The sequence below is a fragment of the Anopheles marshallii genome, chromosome 3 (assembly GCF_943734725.1).
Source record: "Anopheles marshallii chromosome 3, idAnoMarsDA_429_01, whole genome shotgun sequence".
NCBI classification, from domain to species: Eukaryota; Metazoa; Arthropoda; class Insecta; order Diptera; family Culicidae; genus Anopheles; species Anopheles marshallii.
Genome location: NC_071327.1, coordinates 80,173,310 through 80,185,971, shown reverse-complemented (window position 1 = coordinate 80,185,971; position 12,662 = coordinate 80,173,310). Strand labels below are relative to the sequence as shown.

At 43.0% G+C, this 12,662-nt stretch overlaps 1 protein-coding gene across 1 annotated transcript in view; it reads left to right on the top strand.

Moving 5' to 3' along the window:
- The window catches only part of LOC128713366 (uncharacterized), a 31,957-nt gene that overhangs the window by 7,292 nt on the left and 12,003 nt on the right, over nt 1-12,662 (top strand). The window contains exons 2-3 of the mRNA XM_053808224.1: nt 7,027-7,188; nt 11,754-11,961. Coding sequence (XP_053664199.1) covers nt 7,027-7,188; nt 11,754-11,961 — 370 coding nt within the window. The remainder of the gene's footprint in view (nt 1-7,026; nt 7,189-11,753; nt 11,962-12,662) is intronic.

Sequence of the window (12,662 nt, the reverse complement as noted above, 5' to 3'; positions counted from 1 at the left end):
TATAGATTGATTTTGTGCCTTCGTGCTTCCACATTTACCTTAGGAGATGCAGCAAGCAATTCTCAAGTTAGAAAAAAAACATTCTTGATACGTAGATGAAAAAAGGAAGGTAAATAACCGCCTTCAAATTATCGTAATGGACCGTTTGTTTCGATTTGCTTTTGTTTGGGTACGATACGGAAAACCGGACCGTAAGGAACGGTATAGCACATCCTTCTTACATGGTTACTTCACTTTCGTTACAAATAAGTGTATCATGGTGAGTTTTAAAGCACTTTGTCACGTTTATTGCATACTTTTAGGCGCTCTTTGTATATTTGTATTTGCGACCAATTAAGCTCCGTAAGTTATGCAATTAGCTTTACTTCTAGACCTTGGAACCTTTTTGTATGAGGATGATTTCCATTATACATCAGTAAAATATAGAATGACAAAAAAACACACTCACCCATAATCCATTGTCATAAAATTCTTCATTTAGTCCATGGAATGTAAAAGCTTTCAAGGATTTCGACTCTAATGCAACGGAAGTCACCTTTTCGGGACCATTCAAAATTGTCATAAAAAACTTAAGGTCCTCTACCGGAATGTGCACATATTCAGCAGTGTTCATATTGCTTGTCCACCCGTCGAGGACACCATTTGACTTGCGGGGTCACTGACAAAACTCATCGTCATAGGGCGGGCGTATAAATTGCAGCACATCCTGTAAATAAACTACACATAAACATTCACACTGGTGAGCTGGTACGACGCTAGACGCCAGACTTCGCCAGCAAAACAAAAGTCCACTAGTTCGCTGCTTAAAAGCGCTCTAGCACCTCACCCACACCAGGAGCACGGTTTATGAAGGTTCGGCTCCGTGTACCACTTGGCATAGCACTTTTATGCTGACCCCAATACACTACTCACGCTAGTGCCTGTTCTCACTTGTTCGCGTTGTAAGGGTATAATATAGGACAAGGAAAGAAATACTCGTCCTGGTGAAGTGTTTCTTTTACGTCCTCTTCTTGGTGCTCTGTCTCGTCTCTCGGATTCACGGAAGTAGGCAGCCAACATGCTACACACGGGGTTTATTGCAATGTCAACGACGAACTGTCGGCCGATTCACGTTCAGCTACCATTAACGGAAACGTCCTGGCCATCCACCGAATGTAGGCTTGAAATGGGCAGCCAAGGAATGTACCTCTACCCCTGCAAAATGAAATGAACGAAAGTCAAAGGAATGCTTCACGAATGTAAGACTGTTCACGTACTTCTCCTTTTTTTGTTTCGTCGTCTTGGATCATCGCTAACGGAAGGAACCAGCCATAACTGCTACTCGACACTGAAACGTCAGTTCCGTGCACGGTGGTTCAATTCCCCCCCCGTCCCAGCTCTTTTGCAATGCGCTAACTATTCATTTTGTGACCTTCCTTTGCAACGTCTGACTGTCTCGTATCACTCGTCAAGCACTCGTTGGTGATCCTACCGCTCCAAATACAGCACAACAATGGTACAATGGTTTGCTTCCGAACAGCAAGCTCGTGATATCCTTGAGAACGATTTTGGGTGGTACTTTTGAGGGAGAAAACCCGTCGACCCTCGGAAGAGGGCAATACTACATGTTTGGGAAAGGTTTTAAGGGATTGTGTTCAAGTAGCTTCTCGTACCGGTGCCTCATCATCAATCATGCTGCAACCGCGGGGTGGCATAGTGTGGTCGTGGTTGGGTGTGTTACGAAGAGGCCCTGAAAGCCGGGTTCCTTTCATCCGAAAATCTCGTTGGTATTAGGGCCAGGCGATGGAATGATGCTAGCAAAACGACTGTAACAACATGGATACACTGGCACTAGTTTACTGTTTTTTTTTTATTTTGTGGATTTCCTCTCCGGTGTTTTCCATCCTGGGCGCTATCGCCCTTTCGCAGCAGAACCCTGGCCAGCTGCCTGCTTACTTCAAAAGCTCAGGTTCAATTTTCATGTGTGTTTCAGCAGTGCAACCGAACTCGCACGGTACCAATAAAACACAACACCCATGGTCAGACCACACGTCTGCCAAGCTTCGTGTGATGATAAATTGTGTGCCACACTTTGTAGTTTTCTGCAAGCTCACGGACAGACCCATCCAGCCACGTGTGGACGCAACACTCGCGATGTTCATTTGTGCTTGAATGCGTTCTTACAGCGTGGGTGTTCGTGTCTGTGAAGGTGCGAAGGTGTTTGGGGTAGTTAACGATACTACACCGCCGCAGTAGCAGAAGAGGATGAGTTAGGAATTTTATTGGATTACCCAAGGACACCGAGGTCTCCATTGCGGAATGCCGGCTTGGTGCTGGGTATGAAATTTGTTGTTTGTTAATATGAGCAAAATCTCCACCCGTAAGGGTTATTCTGCAAAAAGGGCTTTCGTTTACACGCATTCACCATCAGTTGGTTTCGCTTTTATTTTTTTGTACGGCTCACCAGCAGCAGCAGCAGAAGGAACCTCTTATCGTTATTGTTTGATAGTTGGTTAGTGCAGTGGCGCTGACGGTGGACGAAGGTGCCGGATAGGTAAGATGGTAGCGTGTAGTTATGAAATTTTGGCTTCCTTCAATCCCATAATCTGACGTAAGTCTGCGTGGTTTTGGTGGTTACACTAGCTAGGATGAAGGTTGTGGTTGAGTGTTGCTGGGACACCCGGGGTTTACTGTACTTCCCAATATTGTTTGCCGTTGAGATGTGGGCAGAGCTGTCCTTTATCTACGCTGCAGGTAAAAGGTAAATAACACTGACGCTTGCTTACGCCCTCTCATGTCCATTCTCATGAGCGTGCTCTGGTTGGGGTGGAACGTAACGACCTTCCTGATGTTGCGTACGTCAAGAAAGGACGCTTGCGTGTGCCTACCCAGTATGATAAACAAGCAGCTAAACGGATCCTTTTTGAACCGTAATAAGATAGCTTGAGTTATCTTCTTTCGTCCTACATCGTTAGTATATAGTGGCCACATAATTGAACAAATGTTTTCAATATACCATTCATACCGACTGACACCTGCACCTCCAAGTGTTGCACAAAATGAAAGTGAAAGTGAACAGCTTTGCTTTAACCTTTTGGCAGATAGTTGATACCACTGTACGGGAAAGAAAGACTTGAATCTTTAGACTATTTCACTCAGTCTGGTGTAAACGAGCTACATACATATGCTATAAAATTACTTCCGACAGCCAATCAAATTAGATAAAATACCAAAATGGATGCTTTTGCTTTACGAATTGCATAAATATAGGCGATTTGTCAATCGCGGTATATGCTTTGTTAAATCGATTGAAGTTATTTGGAGCAAGGAGTATGTTTCTTATGACAAGTCATAGGACTACCAAATGCGGTTTCTATCAAACTTATCACTCATTAACACATTGTGTTTACACAAAAAAGCACAATCAATCCTTTCTTGTTGATACTTTTCTAAGCAAAATATGCAATAAGGCATGCGTGATAGTAGAAGTACAGTTGATAGTTCAAATTAAATTTACACTTTATCGCACGGTACCATCCATGCTTACCGTTGACTACCGGAATTTCAAACTACCGAACCCTGATACGGCATAAAATTTGCATTTGTCTATCATTTTATAATGAAGCAAACTTCATTGCTCACTCGTACAGCGACGGCTCAACTCGACAACTTTCGACGGCTGGTGCAAACGGAAATGGTGTTGCATTCAAATTCTGATTAGCGTTCCAGCAAACCATTTCCCAACGGCACGGGGTACGCTACACGAGAAATTCAGGAAGCTCCTGAATGGAAGAATGGAAGGAAGGAAGAATGGCACCCCCAGCAACCCTGTCCGTCGCAGTCACTGATTCCGGCGCAACAGATGAGACAAACAGACAGCGCCAAACAGTGGGGACGATGTGCTCCGAATACAATCAGACAACTTCCCGGCTGTCTGAAGAAAGCAGAAATCCACCCAGTTCGTGTCAATAGAAAGTTTTCGCGGGGTTGGCCAAGTCCCGTGAGGGCCCGACGAGGGCAAGCATCACTCACGTCCGTGTCTCGTGTTTTCAGCCGGGAAACTATCGCTTCACAGCACAGCAAGAAGATAACAGTGCCCGGAGGACACAGCACAGGTGCTTTGAATCGTTTGTTTGTTTGACGAACGACTCAGCAGGTCTGGGTTCACGACTCGACAGCAAGGGTCGCCGTCTGCTTCGTGTGTTCATTTTTGGAGGAAATAAGAGCCCCTCCGGCTTCTTAGCGTGCTACCGAAAAACAACTTCAAAACAAACTCCTTCCGGTGGCCAGGTACCATTTCGTGTTCGTTGAACGATTGCCATGCAAATAGAGGACATTTGTGGGCGAAAAGTATGGCAGTAGATGTGGATCGTTGCCCACTAATCAGGGCATTGTAGGAATGGTTTTGAAACAGAAGGCAGCGAATAATCAAATCTGGTTGCTTTTTTGTCGGATTGAACCGAGAGTCCTTTCCGGGCACTTTCTTTATCCTTGGCAAAAGCGTTCCTTTGGTCCGAGTGGCCCTTCGGTCACGTACACGAACGATCGAACGAAGTGCATGCGATGCTTGTAAAGGTTCGATTTATCTTACGCCAACGTTTAATGACCTGTTACAGCTGGTTGAGTTTCCTTCCGCTTTGGATGACAATTCCTAACTTCCGGCTTTTAGCCGCTTCGGTTCACCGGATTAGTGATCGACTTTTGAATGGATTAATTAAGTCAACTCACGTACGAGTCAAACGAGCGTAAGGGAAGAACCGTTTCGATACAGAATTTCAATCAGCAACTAAAGCACTGAATAAGCTATGCTTGATTCAATGCTATCTTCATTACCATCAGAGTTAACTTTTATCAATAGGGTCGTGCCAACATAATGGAATTACATTAATAAAAAAGCTAAGCAATTTTAAAAATAGCTAATTAATTCATCATAATTAAATATTAAAACCATTTTTACGGAGCGAAAGCACAATCTCAACCCATGTAATAGAACATAAAAAGGACTGGAAATGTTAGGTTTAATTAATTAGCATTCGTGAATAATTAATTGCTGTGGACACAGTTGCCCTTTATGTCTAGTGGTTGCATACATGTAGGCGTTTTTCAATGAGATGCCATTTGCATGAAATATCAATTTGTCTGCCGTTTATCGATATGTTTTCATTTGACTAGCGAACTTTCTGTATTACATTGCAGATTTGAAAAATATAAATATTCTTATATAAATATAAATGTATAATGACCTATTTTTACATATTTGAATCCATAACTGATTGGAGATGACAAAGTAGGCAAAGCTTAGAAACATTACAACGTATAAGCGAAAAGAACTTACTCACCACTCGTAAATTGCTGTCGACTAGAAAAGAGCTTAGAAAACCAGTGCAACAAACAAAAGAAGTCCCGGTGTGAATACTCTAACGAGTGCTTGCCCAAGAACCGGACAGTTGAGAATAAGTTTCCCATTGTTTGGTAAGCACCACACCGGTGTCTGTCGGTTCTTTTCGAGCTCACAAATAAGCTTCTGCTTGTGTGTTTTTTGGATACGAGCAGATGATCTAAGAACCTCACAACCATGAGCAGAAAATGAAAACTAGTTTCATGGAAAAAGTTTTCCAAATTAAAGTTTCTTGTCCGTAGCCGGAAAACAGCGAAGCTACTGTACAAGTGCTCCGAAAGCACGGGTACAGTACTGTTGACTAATGCACTTACCAGCAAGCGAAAAAAACATGGCTCAAGTGTTCAATTGCTTGTTGAATGCGGGTTGGTATGAGACGCACAAATGAAAGCGATAGTGCAAAAGAGGAACAAAATAATCGTGCGATATTGTGAATTGCATGAAAACTTTGCTCGAAAACAATTCTTATCGATCATCACCTATTATCTGTTGGATCGAAAAGTTTGGTTGTGTTTTCAATTATATCTCCATTGCAAATAAAAATAATACGCCTAATTGTAGGCAAATTGCATAGCAAAATCACTTAATTAAATCATTACCTTTCCTGAATAGTGCATAGCAGTTGATTATCATATTAGAACAATTTATAAGAGATTGTACTTCGATCCTTGGAGCGGTATCGAATCACCGTAATATTTATGGGTTTTTTTTAAGCATAGTACATTCAGTTCGAAGAATTATCGTGGTTGTTTGTAACGTGTGCTGTCGGAAGCCATTCCGAAAGATGAATGCATCATGGACAGTGGGAATCGTTTTAAATCGAATTTAAGACATCCTCATATCCTTTCCTGTGGCTTGTTATTTATTCCGACGGCCCTTGGTACGTGTTTTTTCACTCTCGTACATAAACATTTCCAAGGAGACTTTGCAAAAGTGCTAGACTAATATTTTACCATCGATTACCATAAATGTGTACTAAAGCTTTTTGCTGTCCTGTGTATACACAAAAAATCCATTCAATGGAAAATGCAGCACAGAATAGCTTTTTTTCCCTGATACTCGAGAATAGTGTCGGAAGCTTCGTTATCTCAGTTTGGTCGGTAACCGTACTGCGTGGATCACAAGTCGTAAAATATTCTATCGATTGGTTACCGATTTTATCATCCATCGTCACACGGTACGGTTATGAGCCATTTTTATTCATTTTCTTCTAGCTGATCTAGCTTGTCTGATAAGCTCCTGTCCGAAAATGATGACTTTATTAAACACAGTATCGGTCGGATGTTTAACCGTGCGGAGCTTCAGCGAGGTTCGGTTTTGTGCTGATATTTCCGAAACGGAAGGAAATTACTAATGGGACACAGTTAGACGTTCCGTCTCGTTCGGTGCGCTGAGAAAAATCTTCTCGTTTATCCGTTCCTGTTTGTGTGCATGTGAAGGGAAGTGATTCATTCCAGATTCTTTTACCCACCCATTAACTTTAGCGACTGCAGCCTGTCCAGTTCATTAAATCTTTGCATCCGGTGGCAGAGTGAAATCCCCTACCAGTGAAACCATTCCCATTCTTTGCCGAATCGTTTCTTCCATTGGTGTGTTACTAATGCTTCTCGAATGTCCTGTTTTGCTTCTTTCCGTTTCTTACTTTGTAGCCCTACGACAGCCGGCAGCTGATGGTGACGGTGTTCGTGTGCCTCTGGGGAGCCAGACTATCCGGCTATCTGCTGTATCGGATCGTGAAAATCGGACGCGACAAGCAGTTCGAGGACAATCGGCGCAATGTGATCCGGTTCGCCGTCTTCTGGACGTTCCAGGTGAGTCCCTTGCCGCCCACTAGCTTCAATGTTTTATCTTACCATTCGACCCGGTCAGAGGCGATACAATGTATCGGTACGAGGATGCTGCTGCTGCCTTGCACGCGGGCGTTTCTTCGGGTTCGTGAACCAATGAAGCGTTTTATGTGACATTCATTGTGTCGATAAGAGCCGGACACAGAAGGTTTCCGTTCGCGTGGATTGTGAAGCAATTTGTAAATAGTAGCACCGTTTTCACATTATCTGTGAAAAAGAAGAAAATGAAATCTGAAATGTACATTTCAATGCCTGGGATGTGTCAAAAGTCAAAGATTACGGAAGCTTTTCTTGTCGGATATAAATTTTGATTCATAAATGGGAATGTTTTTGCAGTGCGATTGCCTACCTTCAGGCGTCATTTGTTGGTGGTTTTTCCTTGCGCTGCTTATGACAGCAGTGCTGTGACTTAAGCATCGCCCATTTCGTGTGATGGTGTTCTGAATGTAGATAAATAATCTTAAATAAGCAGACTTAATCCGTGGTTGGCATTACTAAAAATATCTCATCACGCAAGAAGTGTAAAGCGAATAAGCAAACTTAATCTGCGTGTTTTGTTTGAGCTAAGTTTACGATGATGTTTTTACCGTTGTGTCGTAAAAAAGCTTGTATTTTGAAAATCATCTTACTTAAGTTGCACTTTATGTACAAAACCAGATCATTTCGATACCTTCGACGCTTAATTACTGCTCCTGTTTTCCGGGTGCTTTAGATTAAGCGCTAAACGTAATCGATACTCTGCAAACATTTGCCCAACATTTGCATTCATATTGATCAGTAAATGAAGCGGCCAAACACACGATGCCCCCGTACCCATGCAGTCGGTTCCAGTTGATTGAAAAGAACGAGATATCCTCACTGGTAGCTATTGTTCTTCTGTAATTAATTTTGCTCGACGGCATAGAAAACCACCTTTCGCTAGCGAACACGGGTAATTTGATGTTGCTTTGCTGGAGAGGCCAATTCAAATACACACAAAGGCCTGTGCTCTTCCACCCTTTCTCACACACACGCTCTGTTCTGGCCGGATCAATAATGCAAATGGTGGCAGGAATGCAACGCCCGAACATGGGCGACGTAGCAACGCCGGAATGGATGGTACGGTTACGATCATTGGGCGTACATTGGGCTTTGACAGAGCTATTCCAATAAATTCGTAAGCACCACCAGGATGACTAGTTTCATTTGCATTTGGCAGCAGTGTAGCTGTGTGAAAAATACAGGAAGCACAATGTAAGTGGACGATAAATAATATTTGCCGAGCAATTTTGTGTTTGTTTTCGTGCTACAATTTCTGCTGTGGCGGTCGTCTGTTTGATGATGGTTAAGTGATATTGCGAGCACACATTTTCTGCCTTGTAAATATTGATCTTTCTTTTACTCTCTTGAAGAACTATTTTGTGTTGTGTTTGTCATTTGGAATGTAGCTATAAAAATGTTGAAATAGTATTCTTTTGTGAAGAAAAAACGTAGCATATTAAATAATTCTACACCATCCGACCCCTTTCAATCAAACTGTTGTTAAAAAAGAACATTATCATTGTGATTGATGTCTATATGCGATAAGATGGTGACATTTTTTTCTTTATCTCTGAAAAGCATTATGCCGTAAAATGTCCCAACAATGATTAATGAGCTTCAACAGCAACCCTTTCCCAGCGTGAAAGTCCTTAACCTCAATCCCTAACAAAAACATTGTTATACTGCATCACCTTGTTGTGTGTTATGATACGTTCTGTAGAACGTTCCGCCATCGTATCTACAATATGTTATTTTTCATTCAAATTTTAATACAGTTTGGGCTCGTTTTGCAAAGAATCAATAAATACCGTCCCAGCTGCTGCGATGCACAACAAACAACAAATAAATCGCACACCCTCCAAACACAACTGCCTGCCAAATGAGCGTAATGGATTGTTTATAGCGCCGCGTTCTTCCTGTGCCTTTTTGGCAGCGAAAACATTGTACACTTGAAAACAAAGAGTGCCCCAACGCTCGTATCGAAAGAAGCACAACTGGACAGAGATATATTTCACCCCGGAGTTAAACTTCCCACTACGCTTGGGTCAGTAATTTCCGGGAGTTTGTCTTAAGTTCGTTGCGTGGTTGTTTAGTGCCGGCTGGCCATTTGCAAGCCATAAATTATTTCACTCGCCCGTTTGTTTCGATTCCTTAATTTCACCGATTTGTAGCCTTCGGGATTGGGTTTGCAGCGGTGAGCGAGTACCGTGCTATGCGCTTCCGAAGCGGTGTTTAGTTTCATGCAAATGAACTACTATCATAATCCGGTCGGAACATCCTCCTCCAATCGGTTATGCTCTTCGCAATTTGCTCGGCCTCTAAACATGGCCGTTTTACGGTGCCGAAGCTGTACCGGGCTGGCTTCGGATTGAAAGATAACGAGCCAGCAATCCTTGTACGTCGCGCACGAGGAAACGGGTTGGCATAGTACCCTAGAGGTACGGTCACGCAAACGTAACACTCGGGCAGAAATAGAAGCATATCCGTGCTTTCGTGGAAGTGTATAAATAATTTCCCATCCAGTGTGGTGGGTAATTACTGCGAGCGGTGTACGTGCGTGATACGATGCCCGTATGCATTCTGCATGTGTGCTAAAGCAAACAAATGAAGCAAAAACAAAAAAATAACAACACTCACACCCATCGCCCCCAAATGCAAACGTGTGCAAAGGTGAATTTTCTTGCGGCCAACAATAGCGTACGGTTGCAGTGTGGGAAGGGCTCGCTGTGCACTTTCCATTAGTGGGGCGCTTTTAACGCTTTTATATGGAAATAAATGTCGGCAAAGTACACAGTTAATGGGGAGCTGGGAGTTGCATTGTAATGAAGCTGGAAGTTTTGTATCGATGGTAATGCTGGGAATATCGGCCATTTTCCATCCCCATTTCGCTACTTCGTTAGTGTAAATTGTAGGAACTACTTAATGGCACGTTATTAAATTGTTCCACGAAAGATGGGGTTGGTTGCGGTGGTGGTGGTGAGTTGTTTGGGAAGGTCCTAACGCATTACTTCGGGCATGAACTTTTGACCTCTTTTTTATGACTATTAATGGGTAACAATTCATCAGAAGTGTAAATAGTCGAAGGATGAGGACGTTTGAGAAACGACTTGAGGAAAATATGATACTTTTATCAAAATTTTCTTTCATGAGTTGTGATAAATTTGCGTCTTATGAAAATGTCACCTTTTGTGCCAATTAGTTACCATTTGTGGTTCGAAAGATTTTACGGAAAAGCCGTTCTAAGTGTTTGGTTAAGTTAAGGTGAAGGTAGACTATCAGGATCAGTTGAGTGTTTTATATTACGAGTTGTTGCAAATGGCTCATGGTTAACCATATTCTTTATACAATTTTAAATATTAATTAAAACATTGAATGATAATGTTATTGTCATAATGTCTTGAACTTAATTAACTGTTTAATTAATACTCTTTGCTTCTACCTACAATATAATGAACCATGGCCAACTTTTAAAGTAATTAATTATTCCCGATAGCAGTATTGTTTTACATACACAACGGACAAATAAATTGCGCCAGATATACGGTCGTTCCATCTGCTGTTGCTCAAATGAAGCAAACGTGATGAATTACACCGACAACGATACAGTTAAGCTACCTCATTAAACCAGCAAAAGAAAAAAAACACACACAGTTACCCGGGGTTTTAAATCACACATTTCTTTCCATCTTGCCACCACCACTTCGGGGGTGTGCAAGCCGGAAACCAGGTTCGAGAGTAAACAAACGAGTCAAGCGATACACCCGGGCACGGGATGATTACCACACGCGGTGCTGCAAATTATGAAATGAAACACCCGAACTTGCTCGTCAATCTCGCACGACGACGATCGTATTTTTCTTCGGAAAAACTTTCCTGGGAGTGTTTTCACTTTGTTTCTCCTCTGTTTTGCTACATCGCACCAAAGTTTTTCACGCAGAAATTAAAACTTTTCTGCCTTTTGTTTTCGTTTGGGGACGCCGGGACTGTGAAATCGGGAAAGTTCGGCGATGGCAACGGGGAGAAAATTTGATGTGTTTCTGTGTGTGTGTATAAAAGACGGGAAATGATTGGAAAGAAATACGCTTCGAGCAACCGGATAAGCTTACTTTTTTTTGTTATACTCAATGTTGTGGTGGTAGTAGTGAATCGAAAAAAAAACCTCCACAGTTACGGTGGAGTTCCGTAGGACAATTTTCGTGCCCAGCTATCAGAAATTCCCAGCAGAAGAAAGCCTCTTCTAGCCTGACCCTTCTTCCACGTGCCACGTGATGGTTTGGTCCCGGTGTTGCAGTAAAATCTTCTCCCCAAATTTGGGTACTAATTAATACGCCCTGTCGGTACCACAGCTCTCACACACCAACAAATTCGTCATTCGTCACGCCGTCGCTTTTCTATGCGATCGTTTTAATGTTTCATACTCCGCACAGCTCACACCATTAATGCGCTGTTTCTCCATCCCCATTTCATTCTCTCTCTATCTCTCTCTCTCTTTTGTCCTCCCCGTACAGGCCGTCTGGGTGTTTGTCGTATCGCTGCCAGTCATTATCATCAACTCACCGAGACACTCATACCCGAAGGCGCCCAAAACGATGACGACGCTGGATTCGGCCGGGACGGGCATGTTCATCACGGGACTGCTGGCGGAAACGTACGCCGATCTGCAGAAGTTTTCCTTCCGCCAGGACCCGATCAATCAGGGCAAGTTTTGTAACGATGGTAAGTATTGCTACCCGTGGTGTGTGTTTTTTTTTTCTTGTCCACCAGGCCCACAGCCCCGATCCATAAAAAGGAGTTAAATTAAATCGCTTTCGGCGCCTAAATGTAGGCTTCGCTGTGCTTGTTTTGTGGCGATGGGTTAGTAATTCAGCGGTACAACCGTGTTCTTCTTGGATGGTGCGGGCTTGTACACGATCCCGAGCAGATATTAATACTCACATTACACAAGCCGCATGCGGACGGAGCGCTTTCCTTTTGACGGTGTAACCTTCGAGTTTAATGTTTTTGCCGGTCGGTCGTTCATTAGTGCCCACTTTAACGGTGTCATGCTCATCACCCCAGCGACACACGATGTAAACGACGTTTTTCTTACCATCGCAAGCTTCACTCGTTTAGGCTTCAAGTTTGGTACGGTGGTTTTGTCTCTCTCTTTCTCTCTCTCTCTCTCTCTCTCTCTACCTTCCTCTCCATTAATCTTTCGATGTAACCATAAACCGTGTCTTATGCCCTTGCGCAAAATGGTTCGCCCCACTCCGTGCCGTGACGACGAACGCGATCGTCAGCCGTCCCAGGGCGGGGCAAGATAAGCGAACACTGGAAGCTTTTCAGCACGTTAAGAGCCGAGGGTAATCTGGAGATATTTCCTGCGCTGTACTGCCATCAGTGAATTTCTAGACGCAGCCAAGCCAGAGACCGTTCAT